This window comes from Cebidichthys violaceus, unplaced genomic scaffold (genome assembly GCF_023349555.1).
Source record: "Cebidichthys violaceus isolate CVI_PGR_0920_01 unplaced genomic scaffold, fCebVio1.0.p SCAF_5, whole genome shotgun sequence".
In the NCBI taxonomy this organism is placed as follows: Eukaryota; Metazoa; Chordata; class Actinopteri; order Perciformes; family Stichaeidae; genus Cebidichthys; species Cebidichthys violaceus.
This window is the reverse complement of record NW_027176705.1, coordinates 11,330,534-11,354,894: the sequence shown is the minus strand read 5'-3', so window position 1 is coordinate 11,354,894 and position 24,361 is coordinate 11,330,534. Positions and strand designations below refer to the sequence as shown.

The 24,361-nt window shown below is 38.9% G+C and overlaps 2 protein-coding genes across 4 annotated transcripts; one reads left to right on the top strand and one right to left on the bottom strand.

Moving 5' to 3' along the window:
* Positions 1-5,150: 5,150 nt before the first annotated feature.
* calca (calcitonin/calcitonin-related polypeptide, alpha) lies at positions 5,151-9,008 on the bottom strand. 3 transcript variants are annotated; one of them, XM_068730640.1, is made up of 5 exons: positions 8,926-9,008; positions 8,312-8,403; positions 7,869-8,000; positions 6,311-6,492; positions 5,151-5,834 (listed from the first exon to the last, which is right to left on the bottom strand). In XM_068730640.1, the coding sequence occupies exons 2-4, from the start codon at positions 8,395-8,397 to the stop codon at positions 6,330-6,332; spliced, it is 381 nt and encodes a 126-aa protein (XP_068586741.1). In that variant the 5' UTR covers positions 8,398-8,403; positions 8,926-9,008; the 3' UTR covers positions 5,151-5,834; positions 6,311-6,329. The 3 variants fall into 3 exon arrangements, with proteins under 3 accessions (XP_068586741.1, XP_068586739.1, XP_068586740.1); XM_068730638.1 differs by lacking the exons at positions 5,151-5,834; positions 6,311-6,492 and adding an exon at positions 6,539-7,233; XM_068730639.1 differs by lacking the exons at positions 5,151-5,834; positions 6,311-6,492; positions 8,926-9,008 and adding exons at positions 6,539-7,233; positions 8,521-8,613.
* Positions 9,009-19,005: 9,997 nt separating this feature from the next.
* Positions 19,006-22,842, top strand: cyp2r1 (cytochrome P450, family 2, subfamily R, polypeptide 1). Its single transcript, XM_068730554.1, has 5 exons — positions 19,006-19,242; positions 19,816-19,957; positions 20,074-20,706; positions 20,859-21,188; positions 21,950-22,842. Exons 1-5 carry the CDS (start codon positions 19,006-19,008, stop codon positions 22,165-22,167), a joined length of 1,560 nt encoding a protein of 519 aa, XP_068586655.1. The 3' UTR covers positions 22,168-22,842.
* Positions 22,843-24,361: the final 1,519 nt, after the last annotated feature.

The window sequence follows — 24,361 nt, the reverse complement described above, 5'->3', positions numbered from 1 at the left end:
CCTGACATGTAGGAAGCCAAATGAGGCCCTGAAATGACATTAAATTAAACCCAGCAGACTTGGTTGCAGTGTTCACCATAGTGCAGTATGAATATAATATGAAAGCGCTGTATTATTGAAAAGGCTCCTCAAGGCGGCAGAATGGGTTTTTTGGAACTGAGATTATGTATTTGCGTGTGTTTGGAAAACGTCAACGCCACATTAGCATAGAGAGCCTCGGTTACAGAAGGAATGCTTTAATGTAGCTCAACATGTCACTGATGTACTAGTGGTCCACAACAAAAACAACAAAGTTGAAATCAAATTGGTATATACATTTTCCCTACGACTTACTGATACATCATGTACAGAAAATTACAACAGGCTTTAGAAAGCCCTCTGCCTGAAGTTACAGCAAGTTAAAATCAGTTAGTGCAGACAAGTACAGACACACACACACCTGATGCAAAGTGAGACAGTTAATATATTTTGAGACGATCCTGACAATTTAAAACTTGTTATTGTTTATTAACACTCCCAATTAAATATTTTGAACACAGGTCAGAACACTAAATACCTTGATTGGGTTAGTATCATTCTGTATGAAACTGCTGAGTCAAAGCATTTGAGTTTTTGAGAAATTGTTTTACAAGAAATCTGCCTCCGAGCCCAAGCATTGGAGGGTATTAACGTACCCTGTGCTGGCAGCTCAACCTTCCTTCCATTTCATTTTGTGTTTCACTCATCAAGTCAAGCTTATAACCACGCGTCGTCTTCATTCTTTGACCACTAACAATTCCTCATGCACATGCAGCACAGCACATCTTTGCATGCTATCACATGTTCAGCCGCATGGTGGCACTGCAGCCCAATGCACTTGCACCTTATTTCAGAACTGATATGTATTCTGCCATACATTTCCCCGGGGTTTAAAATTCACTTCAATTCGGTCATAAATACTTAAAAGATAACACATGAGAAGAAACTACATGGAGACCTTTAATGGCTAAGTTTAACCCTTTCAATTGGGTTGTGATTGAAAGTAGTAATAGCCTAATTAAGTTTGGGGGCTAAAAGACTAAAAGCAAGAAGGCTTGTGATGAAAACACAATCCCTGGGTGAATCGGAGTGAAGAAAGTGAATGAGCATAGCGTTTCACTTCCTCATAATCACCACTGAGGTGCCCTTGAGCAAGACTCTTAAGTCTTGTTCAGATTTCTGGCTCAAATCTGTTATTTTGGCATAACCAGATAGTAACCAGATTGATTTTGGAAAGTCTTGACAGCAAAAAAAACAAATGAAATGTGATTTATTTCAAGCTACATTTGAAGGTGGTTTGAAATGCGATTCCAATGACCAGGTGTGGACAGACACAGACATAAATTGTCTGCTGGTACTTTCACTCAGCATTCACTTTCTGCTGGACGTCTACATCCATGTTTTTACAAATGGGACAAGAAGTACATTATTATATTTACTATATGAAAGTGTTGCCTTTTCTCCCCTGTGATGGAAGCTAAAAGTATCAATATGTGTAGAAAAGTTTTGTCCCAGACAACCAGTCTGCATGCACAAAACATCTGTGTTCCTGCAGCTGAACAAGAAAAGTAAGATGTAGCCGCTCTAACTGACTCAGTTTGTCATCCAGATGGTGATGAGGGGAAAGTGACAGATGCTCGTCCCCAGACACTCAAGAGATCTGGCATCTCGAACAGCTCCTCCGGGGCTCTGAACTATCTCTACCACCAGCCCTCATCTCCTTCATTAGCTCTGTTTGCACATGGCTACTCACATCCAAGAGTGACCCACTCTCATCTGTCTAATCAACTCTGATATGCGTCGTCTGTCAACACTCGGGGGAGAGAGTTGCAAATTTTAAACACACCCTTGGACATGTTTCAACCACCACGGACAATATCAAGTTTGTTTTTCAAAATTCACAGCTTCTTTAAGACTGCATATAAAAAAGTTTAGAATAAAGAAAGTTTACTTTCTATCACGCACTGGCAATCAATCACACACAGGACATTCTGTGAAACAGCTACCAGAGATCGAGATCCCCGCACTATAAAAACACAGCAGTAAACATACTGTCCAAAACTGGAAACATGTATACAAATGTGTCAGTGAACGTGGTCAAACTTTCAACCTTGTTGTGAAAAAACACATTATTGATACGACTGAGTTTACATGACTTCTCTACATCATTCATAACAAGTCACACTTGTGTCAAGGTGTGAGGTGTTTTAAACAGAGACTATTTCCCACATTGTACATTGCTGCAATTTAAACAACATCGTGCATCTGTGTTGTGTCGTAATAATCCCTTGGTGGGCATATTCCAAATTTAAAAAAAAGCATTTTCTCCCTAAAGAGACACTAGAATGGAGGGGTCAAACAACTTGTAGAACAAGCATGTCAATTAGGGAAGACGAGCAGCCGTGAAGCTCTGGGTCTGTTACACAGGAACTCCAGAGAAATAGCACTCAAGGGGGCAGTTAAGCCTGTAACAAATCGGTCCTGAGGATTAGCTCTGCAGGAAAATGTCAGGCTAACTGCTGCTGTAACACAACATTTGCAAAAGAGGAAGAAGAGAGAGCAAAACTCTGTGTATTTTGTTGGCCGTTGAATATACACTTAGAAGACGTCCAGAAACTGATTCAAAGTTGTTACATTAGGGAACAACTATTCATATGCTGAACAAACAAAGGACGTTTTCCTGGTTTCGCAAAATACATGCATTTCAGTAGCAGCTGGGACAGAGTAAGCTGATATTATCTTTCAGAAAATTGAGCTAACATCTAACAGTATGTAAGACATTATAAACAAACGTGGCTTGCAGTGTAGTCACACACCATCCCATCCTTGCAAAAGTTGTATAAGTGGCTGTTGTACACTAACCCAACATTTACAAGGAAACTCAAGGAGTGACGAAACGGTTGATGAATGCATGGATTCAATACCTAAAAATTAAAAACGTAATACTACCCCATCAGTCACAGTCACAAACTGGCTAGGGGAATGTGATTTAACGTAGATGCGTGAGGTACGTAACGTTATGTGCTGTGAAACCATTAGAAACGCAGCAAGGAAAGGACGCAGTGTGGACAGCAGCGCATAAGACCAGCTTTCACAGTCTGGGAGGCCCGGAGCGAACAAGATGAAACTCCTCATGAGCTCAAAATCAAAACCGTCATGTTGATCTATCAACGCTGATGAACGACGCCAAGATGTTACAAAGGCCACACACACACACACACACACACAGTCTCACACACCAGCACGAACAAAATCTAAAAGCTAATTTTCAGTATGTTCATGTTCACAGAATATAATGCAATGTGAGAAAAAAAAGAATTACTCACTTTCAGTAGAAACGTCACTCCGTCGTGTCAGGTGAATTATTGTGCAGTAATTCACTATTTAACTTGCAGTCATTGGTCGTGCACCTTCACCGACGTCTTCTCGGTAACCTCGTTGTTATTGTAGAGTGCACTATGTCACTTTACAGGTTCATTATTAACAGATCTCCAATATATTTGTTTATATATATTTTGTTTATTATGTTTATATATATATATATATATATATATATATATATATATATATATATATATATAAAAAGCTTTCAAACGAAACCACTGTATTGCTAATTGTTTTCTTCGCCACAGACTGCCCGCGTGAGGACAGGGTTTGGTTCTCGTTAATTGGTGACGCCCCCTCCCAGCCCAGGTAACTGTTAAAGGGGAGTACACATTCACACGCACACGCACACGCACGCACACACACACTTGTTTATACAGGTGCATAGGCCTATGTGAAAAATGTATAAGGCCCTTTGTGGCGGGGGGCGGGGGTTAGAAGTTACTACTTTCACCGCTGTGGGACTAATAAAGGATTCTCTTATTTTATCTTGGTATAACACTTTTGAATCTCTACTGTTGAATGCACTGAGTCGAGTTGCATTATGGGTGATGTAGGCAGCAGGTTTTCATAAGGAAGAAGAATACATAGAATAAAACAGATGATATTTCTGGTTCTGCATTGATCTTCTTGGTCTTTTCCTCTGTCCATTGTGAATCCCACAACCTTATAGGAGTGCCATGTTAAAATGATGGAGTAGCCTTCTCCTTTAACTAAGTCTCCTCCAAGAGTGTTGCCTAATTTACATCAGGCATTTAATAGACTTAATAGACTGTATATAAGAAGTTATGCATCCCAGGGGGAGTTTGTCCATATTCTAAGCTAAATAGGTATACATATATTATGAATTATTCTATTGGCATTTAAAAGCTACAGCACAAAATGTGTGCACACTGCACATAGGATACTTTTTTATTTGTTTACATTTTTACAAATGTCTTAAAATGTATTTATCAGGCATTCACTTTGGTGGATCTGCCAACAACACACCTCCCTGTCTGGAGAGTTTATTCATAATCAGTCTCTCAATTGATTTCCCTTGAAAAATAGCAGACTATATCACAACACTTCTATCAATATCATTTTATAAAATAACACCATACTAGACAATGTTATCTAAACTAAGCTAAGTTCCTGACAAGAGGCCCAAAGATAGTATGGAACATACCTCTGTTTGGTTAAAAGATAGGGAAAGATCACAACAAAAATAAATATTTATTAATATAAATGTTTATGGTATGGTTTAGTTTAGGCAACTAAAAGCACTGGTTTCACATAGTACCCTAATGATGTCCAAGTATTATCTTTGTTAGCTAATGTGCTAATAGACCCAATTACATTGCAGTATTGATTGATGAGTCTTTCACTCTGGAACTTTTGTAAAATAATACCCTGAACAGCTGCTCTACTTGTATGCGAAGAAGCTCCAGAAAGTAAATTGAAACATTTCAAATGGATTTTTACTGAAACAATATAAAAACTTTACAAGAAAACATGTGATGCTGCAGGAGAAGTTGAGCACACCCCTTGTTCTCGAGAGACTCCACATCCAATGAAAAAGCTGTGACTTATTGTGACCACTGGAGGGCAAAATGAGCCAGGTATTGAAAGTGTGTTGAGATGTCAGTAACATGTTCACCATTGTATCTCATAACAAAATATTATCAAATAACAGTTTACAGCACACAAAGTTGTCGTAAAGAAATATTCTTTAAGGTTCAATTACTCATGTGTAGTGAATGCAATGTGGCGTATTTCCATAAGTGAATATCATAAACTGCATGATTTGATGGCATTGCTTCTCATAACACATTATATGAACCTTTTTGAAATGAATAGATAGTGCTGCTGGAAAACCAAGTATGGTTTACAGCTTATATCACCCAATAAAACAAAAACACAGTCAGACATGAAAGCCTAATGTAGCTAAAATACAATTTATTCCGGCTTTCAATTCACGGTTATTACAATATTTAGAATCATGAGTACATTTTTCACCCTTGTATTGTGCACTATAATGAAATCTAATGACGTGTTACATCAAGGCACAAGACAGTCATAGTTGTTGAAGGTTTTGTGCGTAGTGCAGACATTCAATATCAGACTTCCAGTTCACCTCACTGTCATGCTGATACAAGTCAGAATAATAGACTACAACCAAAGACAGGGACAAACACATTGTCATCCCTCTAGGCAAAGGAAAAAAAATTGTTTAGTTAAGTTTAGTTTTTGTTTTTTTTCTTGATGACGATGACACCAATATCTAGTTATTTCTCTGTTTTTAAGCACAGACAAAGAATGAATACTGACAACTTTCTGAAAACAAGTCAGATCAGTCCACATTTGTGAAAAACAGCCTACTATATATGTTCATCCAAGTGTTTGCAGGTAGATGATGATGCAGGTTTGTCACTCAAAGGAGGCAGTCGTTCCTAAAGAGCCAAAGAGAGGATAGAAAAAAGATCAACTTTTAGAAAGAAAAGCTTTATTTCATAGATTGACAGTAGAGAGCTACAGAAAGTAAGAAACACGGGTATCAAAGTTCCTTAGTTGTAAAAGACCTTTTTGGCCACAGGGATCAATCACAATAAACACTATTTTATAAAGTTCATACACACTGAGTCAATAACTTTTTTTCGCTGTACGCAAATCAGGTTTGGTGAGCGTGTGGCACATAAATGACCATTAAGAGTAACTTGTGAACCTCCATACGTAACAAAATAATTAACATAATTGATTGTTATATCTAATTTCAAGAAATTTCAAATGTAGGTACCCAAATTTCACAATTCCAATTGTAATATACATAATGGTACAGGTTACACACATCCGTAAAGTTGAATGATTTTGTTCAACTCGCTCTCTTGTACTTTATCTACACTATATGCTTCAATGAGTGCTAACATACCATGTATCTGCTCTTGTGCTCACACAGGGCCGCGCCGCTTCCGTCTGCCAAACGCCTGGGCACCCACGTTGGTGGGAACAAAGTTGCTGTGTCCCAGTCCTCCTGACCGACTCAGGAAGTCAGCCAAGCGGCTGGTTACACAGGTGGCAGTGTTGCATGCCCGCTTCTGTGCTGTTGCATTACTTGCAAGAATAGAAAAGATGGTGAACACAGTTTATCACAGTACGATACTCAGACATCTGAATGACACACGTTTAACAGTATTATTTAGAATCAACAACAAATTAAACACAATGGAAATACAAAAAACAGGAAATGATTCCAATAATTGTGTGTGCATTATAGGCATGCTTACCCTTTTCTCCTTTCATGTTTTATTCAATGAATAATGTACAACCTATGTTTTCAGTCTCGAATGAATTAAAAACAACTTCCATGTAAAAGATGAATTTATTAAAACCAGGTTACTATGAAGAGAAAAATAATTGGAAAGGTTTTTAACTGTTTCTACATTGTATTGTATTGTACAGAACTACCTTAGTAACACCATTTTTGGAGCTTTCAAGTCTCTGTCAAAATCTAATGCCTGCCAGTGGAAAATTAAAGCAAGGCTGTTTCTATGAAGTTAGTCAGACAAATAGGATCCACATGCATCAGCAGTCTTGTGAATGGAAACAGAGCTGGATGAACAAGCCAACGTTAACTCAGACAGACAGAAGAATAGAGTGGGCTGGAAACGAGAGTTTTAATTGTATGAGTTGCCGTAGTTTTCATATTGCTCAGAGAGACTTCGCTTCTTGCCAGGCGTCTCTGCTCCTACGTCGGTGCGGGGATAGGTTTGGAGTTTGTGAATATCCTGGGAGAGTTTGCCCAGCACACAAGTGCTTAAGCCGGTGCAGCGCTTAGAAATGGGTCTATCCAAGCTGTTAGGAACAGAGACAAACATGCAGAAACAGGCTTACAGTAACTGTGGCATGCACATAAATATTAATAATTACATGCATGATGCTCTAAAATGGCATGCGTTAAATTAATATTTGAAATGCATGCTAACAGATTTAACAAGCTTATGAAGATATCTCATTGTAGTTGAGTTGTCATGCTATGCATGTTCAGTTACTATGAAATCTATCATGCATGTCCTCTCCTGTTCTTTGACATCATGCTATCTTCAGTTTTATGACAAGGACCCTTTCTTTCAGGCACATCATTTACTATTATACTGAATAAATGGATGGATGAATTCCTAACTGCAGTCCATGCATTAAGGGATTATGACAAAGTGTAGTTTTACATGAATTTCACTATATACCTTGATAAAAAACAATAAAGACCAAAGTTGGAGCTGTTGGGCTTATAAACAAAAGAGTGTTATATGTTGCTGAGATAGATAGATAGATAGATAGATAGATAGATAGATAGATAGATAGATAGATAGATAGATAGATAGATAGATAGATAGATAGATAGATAGATAGATACCACAGCCTTTATTAAACTGTATTATAATCAGGGTTAACTATACTACGATAATACCTACAAATAATAAAAGCCATACCTGTTTCCATCAGCTGCTTGGTGGTCTTGCTCATCTGAAGTTATCTGCATGAACTCCTTGATAGCTCTGAGTAACCTTTGGGCATCATCATTCGATAGTGTGACTCCATCTGACATTGACTCCTTACTAGTTCTGAAAATAAACATTTGATTAAGTAATCTCTCCGGTTCTACAACATTGGTTTCATTCATTTCAAAAGCTAACATGAACTTAGTGGCATTTTTACATCTATAAGCTTGCAAACTGATCTTTGGGATTTTGAGGAAATTAAGTTTATAGATAAAAAATCAAACATATTTGATTAGTTATGGTAAACAAGGAAAACTGTTCTGCAGATATAGTTTTGAACGCATTAAAACAAATTAACATAATTCAAATAATCACAATGTTTTTTGCAAGGTTAATATACTTTATTCTTTATGGAATAATGCCATAACTCTCACCTGGATGGAGCTGCCTGTGAGACGTACATCTGACAACTGATCAGAGCATAGGCAAGAAGGAGATTCCAGAGTTTCAGCATTATCATGATTCCCTGTGAAAAACAAATAGAATACAAACAAGGTAATCAAAATTGTTACAAGGAAAAGTTTTTAAAATGTCCACAACATTTGATTCAAGTAGACATGATTTCTTATTAGTGAGGACTTACTCATCTAGTGCATGCACTGCTATGAATCTTCTCCCTCTCTCTCTCTCTCTCTCTCTCTCTCTCTCTCTCTCTCTCTCTTACACACCCTCACTGTTAGAGCCACTGAACTTGCGAAGGCAGTTAGAAGAGTTATTGGTGATATAATGACACTGGAAGCTTTGCCAGCAACTATAACAGCAGCTCTGTCCATTAGCAGAATTAGCTGCAGCCTATCATAGATAGTAAAACATCATCAAACCAGCAAAGCTGTATCCCCCCACTGTTAGCACCTAGTATCCACCAGTACAGGTGGCTATCCAGTCTACTAAGTCCTCATCTTCTCCAAAAACCACATCTTCTGATATTTAACAGTGACAGCATAATTTCAACAATCAACTAAAAAAACAGTCTTTTATCAATACTTACCGTGAGATAATAAATCTTCTAGTAATTGAGAAATTCAATGATAGTCTCACTTGTGAATCTGCTGAGCACTCCTTACAGTGCCGGGTTGTATATATGTCCCCCATGGGTGTCTTTATTAAGTGGTCATAGTCTATTGGCCAGTCAAATGTTTTACCTCAAACTGCTAGCCAATCAGAAGTGCTACGTCACTTTCAGCAAGCCAGTAAAAGAGCGTGGCATCAATATATGGTCATCGGTGTGTTTAATTCACAAAAAACTGCCACGTATTTCAATGAGAAAGCAAAGCCTCACTGTCATAGTTAGTTTTAATTAAAATGGTCAGAGAATTTAAACATAAATCACCATTGCCTCCGTTATTGAAATATGTGAATTGATATGTGATTCAATGTGATTTTTAATGTTGGGCCATTTCATCTTCAAGTGGTTAAGATGAGCAAGGTTAGGGCTAATAAGAGGCATGAGATCCAAAGGTGTGCACTACCTACTCTCACTCACATACAGTGGGGACAAGATTCATCACATTTACGAAGACAGTGAATGTCCACAATTGATTCATGTTTCATTACAAATTACCAGATAGAAAAAAAAGGTCAAAGGTCAAGCGCATGGCTCAACTGTTCATCAGTATGTCATCTAACAGCCAAATTATTTACAATTTGAATGTTTCAATATAATATTGCCCAATTTGACACTGCTGAAAAATTTAGAAGTGTGTCTGTAAATACCAGAGTAATTTGTATCCAACTTGTTGTTAGATCTAGACTTCAGTTAACCTTGGTGTCAATTTCCGAAGCACAAAAGCACAATGTAGATTTTAACTTCCCATGTCTCTGCATCAAATTCTATTTCAGATTTTTTCTGACTGTTCTGATCCTGTGCATTTTCATAATTTATATACAATTGGATAAAATAATGCCTTTCTTGAATGGGAATAGTGTCCATAGATAAACTAAACCTTTCCACAGAATTCAGTAGTGTCCATCCGGTTTCTTCGAGCTAATTAATGTACTGTTGGTCTCTGGCCATCTTGTAATTCCCCTTATGTAACAATATTGGATGATGTATCATAAAGCACCCTGCCTCCCAGTTAGTTTTTGCATCACAAGGAAACTCATTAGTGTGGATGAGCCTTTTAGTACTATTGAGCAGACCTGCAGGCTCTATACCAGAAGCCCTAAATTAGTCTCCAACAGCTCCATATGATGTCAGAAACTGCTCATGGAGGACTTAAGACTTTAGAGCAAGAGATTCCAACAATAAACACATTTAATGATTGTTGTCTCATTTGATTACCTTGCAAAGAAGTCTGAAGTGCATATATTTAGTTAACTGTTCATCTCCAGCTTCTCATGGAATGTCAACCCAGTACAGCAGATATGTGAAGATAGACAACCATGAGCTAGTACACCGATTTTGGATGTCAGTGCTCAAACAATCTTACTGTTTGCAAATTCACCAAAATGATTATAAAGACACGAGTTAAATGTCGCGCTAACCATTTCTCCAACTCCGATGAGAGGGATTTATCTTCCTCCATGACAAGAGCCGTCTTACACGAGTCTGTAAAAGTAAATACTCTCCACATTGTTTTGCACTCGAGCTGCTCCCAGGCCTTGGTTCACCACGGCCTGCTCTGATCAGTGACACGAGTTGAGGCAGAGAAATTACATTCCAAGGGGAAAAGTGTATTGTCAAGAATGCAATTATCTCACACTGTTCACAATCCCAAAAGTTTGGCACGAATTGGCCTGAAAAATTAATTGCAACACAGGAGAGCATTCATGACAGAGAGGGCAGTGTTATGCTCAGTGCAGTGCTCATCAGTCTCAGCTGAGTCAGTGTGTGAACGTGTCTTCTCCCAGAGAGAAGCACCACTGTTCTTGGCTGGGAATAAAAAGTCTCAAAGAGAATTTCCCTTTAAAGCTCACTTATATCAACATCTTGCATTTTTTTCAAACAGGGAGCAAGAGTTGATAATCAGCTGAAATGATACCACAGTTAGGCTATATGCTGTATATTAAATATTTAAGTTGGTACATGAGGATTGTGGAAATTTGAGCATATATATGGACAGAGATGGGCAAAAATACATCAAAATGTGATTTGATCCGTTGATCCTCACAATTTGGTATAGCAGAGCATTCAGGTTTGGGCTATATAATGTTCACAAAGCTCTGGTGAACCCCACAAAAAGGAAGAACAGTCACAGAATGTCAGTGTAACTATGTAACTAAGCAAAGCTAATAAAAGACAACTTGATTGATTATGTGTGTGTCTGTATATATATATATATATATATATATATATATATATATATATATATATATACATATATTCTTTTTGTGTTATGTATTGTTTTTTAGGTACAGCCATAATGTTCAATTTGACCCGGTGCATGTTTAATCATCCAAAAGTGGTCAGACACCAAAAGATCCTAATAAATATAGTTTGTACCTCATCACCAACTCCATTACTAACAATGCAATCAGTATTTAGTGGAATGGAGTTATTCACCCCTCCATAGATCATAGTTCAATTAGGATAACTCATTCGTTTTCATGAAAAATACATGTTCAAACATTTTTTTTTTGGTATTTTGGAAAAACCTAGATATAAATTGCATTAGTCTACCATAACATGTATTTATTTCTAATTTTTTTGTACATTTTGAAACTTTCTTTTTTTCATGGGGTGATGTAGATAAATAGAGATGAGACACCTCTGCTGTTCAGGGTCATATTGACCCGCTCACTCAAAATCAAGGCAAATTAATACAAAACGATTTGTATTGAAAGTAAACTTCATTTATGTTCATTTATAGTGTTAAGAAACAAAAATGAACAAGATATGAGCACAATGAACGAGGTGTGTGTGTGTGTGTGTGTGTGTGTGTGTGTGTGTGTGTGTGTGTGTGTGTGTGATTGTGTTTCCTCATTTCCTCGTTTCCTCATCTGATGGTTCATAATCAGTGCCATTATCATCTGAATTGACCTCAAGATGGTCTTCATCTTCAGACACATCCTCCTCTATTTCACCATCATGATCAAGGATGTGCTCCAGAACCTCCAGGGCTGTCATCCCTTTGTTTCTGTTGCTCATGTTGTCCTACAGTATTCTGCTGTGTTGTATGCATCTGCAGAGTGTAATGTTGGTAGGGCTCTCAAGCAACCCTCCCCTGCTAAGTGTGGGTGGAGTTTATAAAAGGTTCCCGTCAAAATATTATCTGTATTTCTCGCACAGGTGGGGTAGTGAGAAAGAGTGTGTGTGTGTGTGTGTGTGTGTGTGTGTGTGTGTGTGTGTGTGTGTGTGTGTGTGTGTGTGTGTGTGTGTGTGTGTGAGAAATGAGGTGAAACATGGTGGGAGGGAGTAAGAAATACTTTGTCTCACGTTTTCAAAGAAAGAAATGGTCTAAACTTGACACTTCTGATATAGCCTCCATTTTCACTGCCGGGTCAAATTGACCCGAACATCATCTCTGTTATAGAAACCTGCAGGGGGTGGTTGCAAATGCATTACACTAAATAAGGTAAGCAGAATAAGTTTCATACAGAAAAAGTACTTTCAAATATTTTTTCTAGATTTTCAAACTTTGAAACGGGTCAATTTGACCCGGAACATAACAGGAGGGTTGACAGCCCATAAACTTTGGCTTTGTATCAACAACAAAATAGTCATCACATATGAATAGCATCACACAGTAGGCCTATGTATACTATAAAAGCAAAATATAGAATTAAAACCAGTTGTACACAAAGAGCCTAAATAAATTACTGTACTGAGACATGTTGTCCACCTGGCCAACTGTAGAATGTATGAAATAATAAAACTAAGAATACTTTCATAATATGTATTTTAAATCAAATTAATTGGATATTTTTTTGTTTTTTTGTTTTTTTTTAACAAATGGACATCTACTGTCATAGCCTGGCTAACTGTGAACTATATTATCTGCCAGTAATTGATATGGCATTATGACATTCACATTGAGAAGCAGCATAACTTGTAATACAGTGAGGTTAGATGGTCAGACGTCTCTTGATAAGGTGATCATGAACATACAAGCTCCCAATCTCCCTCTTCCTATAGCTAGCTACTCCACTGATAAGTTAACTTGCTAAACACTGGCTATGCACTAGCCTAGACAGCGTGCATTAGCATGTTAGCATTGATCGCTAGCTTGATATTATAACCATCACCATGTATGTACAATAGGCTATGTAGCCAGACCCAGACATACATTATACATCAAGCTAGTTGACATCTGTCACACTCAGATACAATATTTACCTTGACAGACAATCTGTTGAACTTGAAGATCTGAAGACTGAAATGTGAACTGTTTTTTGATTTGTGGAGAAAGTATTTTGAGTATTTTAAATACAAAATTACTCCACTCTAAAGTATTTTGTTACAAATTATGTTAGATTTTTTACAAATTACAAAATACTCAAAAGTAATTGAAATATGTATTTCAAATACAAGTAATAGAAATACTGCCCATCTCTGTATATGGATCATTGTGAGGTGAAGTGTACATAAGTCCTCTGAATTTTCACCCTCCTAAGCCTCCAGGCTAGTGTTGAATGTTAGAAGGCAAGCTGAACATTGAGTAAGTTTTGATATTATACGAGCTAGAAATAAAAAAAAAAATGCTCCTTGTCCAAGAATGTAGACAGCTCCTCAATAAGAGAGGAAGAGAAGCTCAGAGAATTATTTTTTTTGTGAAACTAGAAAAGAGTCTACAACTGTTTTGGGAAGTGAGCAGTCTCACCAGGCAGAGACAGCTTCACACAAAAATGAGCACCAAAATAATACTGTGGTACCTGATCTGCAGGAATACCTTAGCATGACCACTCATTTCACCTAAGCAAAACAGATCCATTAAAAATGGCTGGAAATGTCAATGTGACTCCATTTGCACTACTGTCGGCTTTTAAGATGAAATCAATTGCCAGGTTGTAAGTAAGAATCTTTTTCTTGATATCAGGACCTGATTGACACAAATAGACAGTGGTTCATAGACACAAATAGATGGACGGCACTTTGGGGATGAGTTATTTGGTTCAGTCCTAAAGTAGCAAGTTTTTAAGTGTTTTGAGTGTGAAAATAAAGCAATTGTTGCATTGTTGGATGGATGACTTCTGAACCTACGCTGGAACTGTCTGAATGGAGGAAGCAGAAAATTAACAAGTTAGTTAGTTGATGAGGAACTTTATTGTCCATGTTGTGGAAAATTATCTTTGGCTTGACCACAATGTGTTAAAACAATACAGTGAAATTGTGAACACAGGGCAATGATGAGAACAAATAGCAACTGTGTGGAAAACCTTTAATGGAAGTGAAGGGCCTGAAAACAGTTTACAGATCGGTCTCTGCACCTTCACAAAGAACATGAAATCACCCTCATTCCTTGCTCATGGAATTACAAACATGAGATGAAGTATCCATTAGCAAAGGGACTTACACCTGCTGCTCTCCATTAGAAAGCTGACCAAACCGAGAATAACATTTAAACACCTGGCCGGTGGTTGCAGAGGGATTACAAGACCTCTTGATCTTCCTGCCATTTTCATTACGTTGTAGGAAAAAAAAGAGGTTCTGGACAGCATTAGTATTACCAGGGAAGGTCTGTAATTCGATTTTTCTTCATGCACTTGATAATTCCAGTCATCCGGATAGTAAATAATTTACTGTAGAACCACAGTAGACAAGAGACCCACCCAAACAAACATGCCACACAATGCCCTACAGTTTAGCTAAACAGGAAGAACAATCTTCCAATGGCCTTATAATGTATAGACTGATGCTGTTCTACCACACATACAGTAAATGCACAAAATCCCATACATTTATCAGGAAATTAATACAATTATCCCAGGATAGGGTTAGGTATCATCACACAATATGTATACTGTGTGTGTGTGTGTGGGGGGGGGGGCCTCAACTACAATTTGTAGTTGAGGCTTTCTGTCTCAAGCCCTGGTGACATCATCAGGGTTATTTTTTATTATTTCATTTTTATTTATTTAATTTTTCTTCCAGATTAGATACATTTTTTGGGGTCGAGAAGTAAAAATGAAGTGCCACACCTGACATAACCTAATAATATTTATGTCCTCCTGTTTTCCTCCTATTTTTTTCCTTCCAGGTTCAGCGTTTCCTGCCTTGTTGCTCCTCATAATACACCTGTATATACTTGACATTGCCTAGTAGAAGCTGTCGTGATTATGTCAAAAAAAAATTGTAATAAACCTGGTTCTGCTTGTTTTTTTCTGAATCTATGCCAAAATATGGTCAATGTTAACCACCTGGACACTCGTCGTGTCGCTGGCGTTTTGATTAATTCAACCGCTAACAAGATAATGCAACAGTGAGAACATGGTTATTTGATTAAATTTGACAGATGTGTTTAACGCTTCCAGAATAGCTTTTGAGTCTCTGGAGCTGGCAGGAAGCAAAGAAGTAATTTGCAAGAATGTCCTCATTAGGTAGCCCTAACAAATATGAATGATTGGGAGAGGTCTATAGAGGCCATCTAAGAAAAAAAGCTTACCAGCTGCCTCAGCAGGAAGGAACGGCTGGGTAAACAACTTCATGTCTAATGAGGAGCCAGTCAAGTTTAACTGATCACACAGCAGCATGGAGAGCATGGTTCTACAAAAGTGCAAACTGTTTATAGTTTAAAACCCCATTAATGAGATGATAGTTTATTGGGTTAACCCTTGCAAGCTCTATCCGTTCTCAACTTCCATCTACAGACCATATAGCAAAAACCTGTAGGCAAAACAGTAAGTGAATTAATAAATACATGTAAAGTGAATAAAAGGGATTATGTATAATATATTGGCAAATATTCCAACTTATTTGGCAAGAAAAAACACTGTCCTACAGTTTTATGTATGTATTAAAAATTGTTACCTGTTTTTAGAACATCCATGCACAGTCCTGCAGTTTTTAGCCAACAGGTTTGAAAAGTCTAACACACAACAAAAGCACGTTTGGAATGTGGTGCCTGGGTTAGCCTTCAACCTCTGCATGACCTAACCTTCAATCTGTTTGGGTCAAGGAAACTGGAGCAGCTTTCTGGGGCAAAGTTTATTTATAAAAAAAAACAGGGTAACACCAAAAATGTGCTTACTCTTCATTTACTTCGATGAATCCATTTTGACAAACAAAAGAGGAGTTGAAACTAGTGTCAAGAAATATTAGAAATTAGGGGCCAGCACAGTGTAAAACATACACTAACACTGTAGTTCATCAAACCCACTAGTTGTAAAAACACTGAGGCATTGAAATGCTTTTAAAAATGTGCAAATCAGCGCTTTGATGCATGAACTCAGACACTTTTTTGTTCATTTGATCATTTGAACTAAGCTGGGAAGGATTGGCAACAGACCCATTCATATAAAGAGTTGAAACTGTAATAGAATGTTTAAACAAGAAAATAAACTAGATGAACATACCAAAACATAAATCAATTCAAGACAGTGAGAATCATGCAGAAATAAACACTTAGAAGTTGTATTATTGTGGCGGTATTGTGTATTATTTTTTCCTGCCTCTGTGTTGAGAAAGTTGTCAATGGCTCCTCCTCACATGTGTGTGTACTGAAAAATACTCTCCCACTATATTGTTAAAGCAATGGATTTAGAATAACAAAAATAATCTTTTAAATGTTTTCACACAATTACATTTTGGAAAGCCACATTTCCTTGTGGACAGTAGGCCAATACAGCAAGTTGATGATATCTATTATTATATCTATTATATTGTAAAAATCCTCTGGGCCTGCTTCTCTTGCTTCTCCTCCCAGTAGCATGGTGGGTGGTTTGCTTGGGTTTGTTTGTTCATTTGGTTTATCTTTAGCTCTGAAAATTTGATTTTTTTTTTCTAAAAAGCTCACCCTAAGCAATAGTTACTTTGACCACTACACACAGATGGAACAGTGAACTGTGAAGAATTTAAAGTTAAAAAGCAATGTTAGTGTGTTTAATAATCACTCCTAGTGGGTGGATATAATGTTATAACATGTTTGTTTGGAAAAGTGTTAAATCATAAAAGTATAATCATTCTATGTATCAAACTATAAAATACAGTTACTGAATGTTTTGAGGGAAAGAGAGAGAGACCTTTGAAACAAGCTTTTCAGATCCGAAAACAACTGTATGATAATGATGAGATGAGTTTGGTGAGCTGACTTCAGGAATGTAAGGTGTTAACAATGGGGGAAGGAGATATATTGATCAAACAGAGATGTAGATGAAGACAGCCCTAAGAAAACATGGGGGGTCGGGTACATGTTGTTTTATGAGGAGGAGGACAGGTCGGACCAGAGGACACTATTCAGACATTATGCGGATCACTTAGACCAATGGAGAGCATTGTCCGAGGACAGGAGGAGACAATCAGATTCCAGCCAATCACAAAGCTGATAACGGACTTTTGAAAGTAAACTACTGACTTTTGGGTATAAAAACATTGTTCGGAGAGATGTAATTCAGTTCTTGGCGATCCTCTTTACTGTGAACTGGCGTTTGTAGGCCGGTGGGGGGGGGGGGGGGGGGGGGGGGGGGGGAGTCTTTGAACTCGGTTTCGCGATTCCTTACTGTCGACAGTGTAATTCAGTTTGTAATTGTCTTTTAGCATTTGTGAATTATAAATACTTTTTTATTGTAAGCCGGGATCCAGCTGATTTTTTCTTAGCGTGACTTTGTTGCTCAAACAACAACGAAAGAGCGAGAGGTCCGCGGCCTCCTGCGAGCAGAGGTCACTCCACCACAGAACACAAATTAATTATTATTTGAGGGAAGGAAAATATTATTTGAACCTTACTGAACGTTAGTTTGTTAATATTAAACGTTTAAGATTAACAGGTGGGTTCAGTAGTCATAATAGCTTGTAAGTATGTTAATTAGCTGTCCCACTGAACACCCAAGAAGTCATTACCATGTTTATTTTTTCTTCTTCATTTATAGCTTATTTGCGGTCTGAATTAAGCCAAAGCTAATTTATCCATTGACATAATGTCAAACTCCACTTCCCAGAAATACATGTCTACCTCAAACTTTAACATGGTCTATACAACATACTGAACATAAAAGCAAGGGTTGGTAATGATGGAATAATTTGAAAAAAGTATCCAACCGAAAAATCCACCCTAGTGTTGCAAACCAACTAGTCACTAAATCTAAAAGTCACTAAATCTAGCGAGAAAATTCATTCAGCTGCCAAATGAAGTAAAATATTGCAGGGATGATGTATTTTGTAAGCCAACCCCAGAAGTTAGCCTCACACAGAAAATAAGATCTGTTGCAAACACAAGTTTATGATACTTATTATATGTATTTTGACTAAGCATCATCTCTAAATATTTTAATTGCATCTGAGAGATTTCCCCTTTGCTTAGACAGTCAAACATCACACTGGAGTTCTTTACCATAATTGCCTTTCCTATTTGACTTTTAAACTGTTCTGCTACTGTTGTTCTTTCTCCTTTTTAGGACCCAGGAAGCAGCACCTCCCTACTGGAAGAGCTGCCTCCAGACTGTGTCTGCATTTTTGTCTGTGATTTCCTTAAAACAATGGGTGGCTCTGTGCCCACCGGTTTAATCCAGCCCAGTCTCTCCTACTATAGGCTAATATGTTATATTTAATGTGATCATACTTACATGTTTGATGACAGTCTGCCTACTGCTCGTGCACGTGTTATTTAAGCATAAAAAAGCTCGTCTGTTTGTTTGAACGTTTTACAACTTCCATGTCTCAGCATGTTTTCAACTTTAGGCTAAAGTTTTGGATTAAGTGCAGTGTGACCGTGTGACTTTTATGGTGCGTTTCCCCCTCTGTTTGTTTATTAAAAGCTGCCCAAAACTCCAACCTATAGCCTCCTGATCCGGCTTATTGATCAAGAGCATAACAGAGTTCACTAGTAGTTGACACGGACTTTTCTGGCCAATCTTTGCTTTAGAGGCGGGGGATAGACAGTGTGCAAGATGATACATATGCGCTTCAGTTCTTCTGAGGAGAAGCCAAAGTCGGCAGAGGTAGTCTAGAGGTGGAAGAGAGATTTTTTTGAGAATGATGGTTTCAATTAAATCGCAATCTCTGGTGCCGGTGTCCTGCGGACAGGCTCTGCTCGGTGTGGGCTGTTTGGCTGTCGCCCTTCTCGCTTTTCTGCTGGTTCGCCAGCTCGTCAAGCAGAGAAGACCACCGGGCTTTCCTCCTGGTCCATCTCCCATCCCTGTGATAGGAAACATTATATCTCTGGCCACCGAGCCGCACGTCTTCCTCAAGAAGCAGAGCGAAGTTCATGGACAGGTAAAGACTCTGACTCGTTTTTATGACTGCAGTGCTTTTTAAACTCAGCAAACTGTGCAGTGCATGACCTTATACCAGAGGATCAGACTTGCATGACACACACATGCATGCACACACATGCATGCACACACACGCGCGCGCGCGCGCACGCATTGGGAACTAGTCATGAAACGAACAAAAGAGACTCGCCCTAACATTTTTTCTGCAGCATTTGGAGGAGAATAACCGACAAAATCAGGGGCTCCCAAAAAAGCACACAGAGTTTCTTTTGGTGGCAAGTTGTGCTTTTTAAAGTTAGACATAATTTAAGTGCAGAGCTGGATATCTTGTAAATGGAGAGACAACCTAAAATATGGATCAGAGTCTGTCTTATTCACTCACTGTCTGGTGCAGGGAAGTTTAACTGGCTCATGAAAACCCAGTTTGGACAAAGAGCGGACACAAGCAAAATGTTACATCATGGCTACAATTGTGGCATTAATCTCACATATCTTGACATGAGGCATTCATTTGCACAGATATGTGTGCAAATAACAAAAGTACAGTGCTCATGTCGCAATGTGTACCTTTCAGATTTTCAGTCTGGACCTGGGAGGCATCCTGACGGTGGTATTAACTGGATATGACTGTGTCAAGGAATGCCTCTACCATCAAAGCGAGGTGTTTGCTGATCGCCCATCGCTGCCTTTATTCAAGAAAATGACCAAAATGGGTGGTAAGATGATGTCATAAGATTGCAGTGCATACTATTTATCATGCAACAGTATCTGAATCATTGCCGTTGGCATGATATAAGCTCATCTGCTTTACCTCTTTCTCCATTTTCCAAAGGGCTTCTCAATTGTAAATATGGCAAAGGCTGGATTGAACACCGTAAACTGGCTTGCAACTCTTTCCGTTACTTTGGCAGTGGCCAGAAAGAGTTTGAGAGAAAGATCTCAGAGGAGTGCATGTTCTTTGTCGATGCCATTGACGAACACAAGGGAAAGCCCTTTAACCCCAAACACCTGGTAACCAACGCTGTGTCCAACATCACCAACCTGATCATTTTTGGTCAGCGTTTCACTTACGACGACCGCAACTTCCAGCACATGATCGAGATATTTAGTGAAAACGTGGAGCTAGCAGTGAGCGGCTGGGCCCTCCTCTACAACGCCTTCCCTTGGATTGAGTATGTGCCCTTTGGGAAACACCAGAAGCTGTTCCGCAATGCTGCTGAGGTGTTCGACTTCTTGCAGCAGGTTATAAAGGGTTTTTCACAGGGCAGGGAGCCACATGTACCTCGCCACTATGTTGATGCCTATTTGGATGAGTTGGAGCGGAGCGCAGGAGAACCCAGCTCCTCTTTTTCCTATGAGAACCTCGTCTATTCAGTGGGTGAGCTCATTATTGCTGGCACAGAGACCACGACTAATACCCTGCGCTGGGCCATACTGTACATGGCTCTCTACCCCAATATACAAGGTCAGTTATAGTAGAAGCATCATCCCAATATGAGAACATTTGACCCAGAGAGAGATTTGATGGACATCTGTTTGTAGGCTGCTCTAAATGTAATGCTTATGTAATGTTCCGCATGAGTAAATGCCTGATGCCATCTGTTTTTCTCTTCAAAGAGAGGGTGCACAGGGAGATCGACAGCGTACTGGCCAATGAGAGGGCACCCACCTGGGAGGACAAGCAGAAGATGCCCTATGTGGAGGCTGTTCTGCACGAGATCCTTCGCTTCTGCAACATTGTCCCCCTTGGTATTTTCCGTGCCACCTCCCAGGATGCAAAAGTCAACGGGTACACAATCCCCAAAGGCACCATGGTGATCACAAACCTCTATTCAGTGCACTTTGACGAGAAGTACTGGAACGATCCAGGTGCTTTCTCACCACAGAGGTTTCTGGACAGCAATGGTAACTTTGTGAGGCGTGAGGCCTTCCTGCCATTCTCCTTGGGTTAGTCTCTCTGTTTCTCTTAAGATTCCAATACTCTTGATAAAATTGATTGTGGCTATAGGTTCTTTGATTAGTGAAACTGGCAGGTAATCACAGTATGTCCCAGGTCAGTGGTGACCTCAAATCAAATGCTGCCATGCCATAAACCAAAACATAAAACTCAACTGACACACGTGAATGTGCATCGACAGGAATGAGGTCTTAAATACACTATATTCTGTCTTCAGCTTAATTTATCTCAGTGCAATCTACGTCCCCCTATAAATTAAATAGAAATGTAAAACTGTATGTGTCATGTATACATACCAACATCCCATCTACATAAAAGCCATACCCACCTTTGCATTACAAGACAAAATAAAATAAATATCCTGTTTGTTGAGATTGGAGCCAAAAACAAATTTTCTTATCTTTCTCTATTGTCATGTTCTATATAGTCCACTACGATCACAGTTCAATTGGCCGATAAGCATCCATAAAATCCCCAAAATTCAAAAGAAATATCTGTTAAACATCAAATGTGTTTACTTCAGCTAAAGCATATATTCATGATTTTCATTTTGTTCCTGTTCTCATTGTCTTTATCACAGAACATTCCCATATAGCATGTAGAAGAGCAGCCACAATCTCCAGTCAAACACATTTGTTCCCTCATATGGAGAGTTTGTGTTCCCCAATGTCTTTTGGGCATTTCTGAGGACAGCTGTTGTGCATGTGTGTGTAGGAGAGAGTCTAAATTAAAGAACTTTCTTTTTTCTCAGGGAGGCGGTGCTGCCTGGGCGAACAGCTGGCCAGGATGGAGATGTTCCTCTTCTTCACCACTTTGCTGCAGAGGTTTCATCTTCAGTTCCCTCCAGGAAGCATTCCAAGTGTCACTCCCAAACTGGGCATGACCTTACAGCCCAAACCTTACTCCATCTGTGCTGTCCGCAGGCAGCAGAAAAGTCCCTGCTTTGGAGACACTCCTTGTCACAATTAGGCAACCACGAGATCCAGATGCATAAAGCTGTATCGCTCTGGACTGTAGCTTCCAGTTCCTGTGCGTCACAGTTTTTTCAAAGGACTTTCAGCGATAAAAGTAGCTCTTTACATATGAACATTTCATCCAGTTTATACAATTACTATTGCATTATTTTACTGAGCAATATGCATGTTTGCACAATACTTTTAAGCAACAAGAGAAACTGTGCTGAAAAGACATACTGGGAACAATTGCGTGCTATTGATTTAGTTCTCTGTAGCTCCGAGTCGCTCCGACTCCAGAAAATGAAATGTCTATGAACCTTGGTAGCGATGTCAATTATTGATAGTAAGTACACCTATGATGGATCATAGCCCTGCCTCCTCCGGACAGCTTCAGGTCAGACAAATTGCACCATTGATTTGTACGTGTGGAGCGAAATGTGACTTTCCAAGAAAGTTCTGAATACTGTGTGTTGGACGTGGGCCATCACCTGAACTGACTCTGACCCTTCCTCTAGGGATTGCGCACTCTGGAAAATATGTCTCTTGGAAGGCAAATGCAACTCTGGTGGATTTCTAGAAACTGACTATGCAACACTGGTTTCTGCTAAATGGTGCTTATCAGTACTAACAGAGTACTGCATTTATGTTTGAACTCTTGTTTGTCCTTTTTTTTTGCAATACTGGTGGTATGAGTTTTGTTTTGTCTGTATTCATAAAGTCTTTCTTAAGATATTTAAAACTTGCCATGTCATCTTTTAGCTGCTAGTAAATTGCTAAAACCCAACACTAAAATGTACAAAGATCGCATATTTACTACTTATGTGTTATCCACATGTTAAGACCCCAGATCACCCCTTTGAATACTTGCAGAATAATTTCAATAGGATACAGCCTATTCATTCAGAGACCCAAGTCCTAGGACATCCAACGTACAATAATAATTAGCTATCATAAATTGTAAACTGTTGTTCATAAAGGTGAAAAGCAGCTGCATCACCTTTGTTCTAAATTTACCTCTCCCCCCCTTTGCACTGCTCTGCTCTCCCAGTAGAATACACTTGGACTTCAACACATTATGTGCTTTTTCCTTCTGTGGCTTATTCACAAATTGAGCAGACACAGAAAACATTAGCATCAATGTGAAGTTTTACGCGACCTGGTGAATGCAAGTTAGATACTCTATCTCATTTTAGCTCAGTTTTCCTCTGCACCAACTCCTGAGGAAAATATCTGGTTCTTTAGCTGCTAAATGCTCCCCTATGTTCATCCAATAGTCCGCTGGCTGCCGTTTAGTGCTGGGGAGGTAGAGTACAGTGGGTTTTTCAGAACGTTTTTGCAGAAAACAAGGTCCTGCTTCCGGCAAAAACGACACTCATGAGTGTGGTGTGAGCGACCCAAAACGGTAATGTTGCAGGCCATAAAACCAAAACCATAAGCTAAAAGACACTGTGTTATTGTTAAGGGGAACTGCAGAGTTGGGTGAATATTGTCTGAGGGTTTGTGATCTTTAGCAACCTCTTTCCTATGACAATGCAACGATTTGAGCCTTTGTTAATGTAAAACATATTTCTAACAGCAGCTTTAAAAGCTCTGCACACCAACGCAGGTGATTTCTGTTAATGTGGCTGATTAGACCTCTGCTCAGGCTGAAGTTGGTTGGAGCTATGCAGGGTATCATGCCCTTCTATAAAAAACAAGGGCGTACATTGTTCTCCCCAATCAAGCGAGTAAGAGTGACGTCAATCAAGCAGTTTGTATACACCCACTGACCTGGGAGGAGGTCTAATTAGGCTTATAAGTGAAAACACCTGTGAGCGTCGTTAAGGTTATACTCTTCTGTATATTTTGGGTGGACACAAAAAGAAGGATGTGTTATTGTACTATATAGGGAGTTCATACAGACAGACACACACACACACACACACACACACACACACACACCCCAATAAAAATCAATGAGAACTTCTGATACTTTAGGGATGGTGTTTTATGAACAGCTATAAATAACAACAAAAATCAGTTGCCCCCACAATGTAGATAAGGGTGAATGGTTACATTAGACAAACGTACGTATATTGATGCTACATAAGGGTAACAACCATTCATAGATGTATTTATGGCACAATCATCAGAGGACACTGGTTTGAAAGACTGCACACTGAGAAGCCAACAAACCTTTACAACTTAACGAGCCGGAGTATGTCGGG

Coding starts and splice junctions, on each gene's coding strand:
- calca (XM_068730638.1), bottom strand. CDS start 8,397: ATGATAATGCTGAAACTCTGGAATCTCCTTCTTGCCTATGCTCTGATC. Junction 8,001..8,311: donor TCACAGGCAGCTCCATCCAG/GTGAGAGTTATG, acceptor GTTTATTTTCAG/AACTAGTAAGGAGTCAATGT. Junction 7,234..7,868: donor CAAGCAGCTGATGGAAACAG/GTATGGCTTTTA, acceptor TGTTCCTAACAG/CTTGGATAGACCCATTTCTA.
- cyp2r1 (XM_068730554.1), top strand. CDS start 19,006: ATGGTTTCAATTAAATCGCAATCTCTGGTGCCGGTGTCCTGCGGACAG. Junction 19,958..20,073: donor GAAAATGACCAAAATGGGTG/GTAAGATGATGT, acceptor CATTTTCCAAAG/GGCTTCTCAATTGTAAATAT. Junction 21,189..21,949: donor CTTCCTGCCATTCTCCTTGG/GTTAGTCTCTCT, acceptor CTTTTTTCTCAG/GGAGGCGGTGCTGCCTGGGC.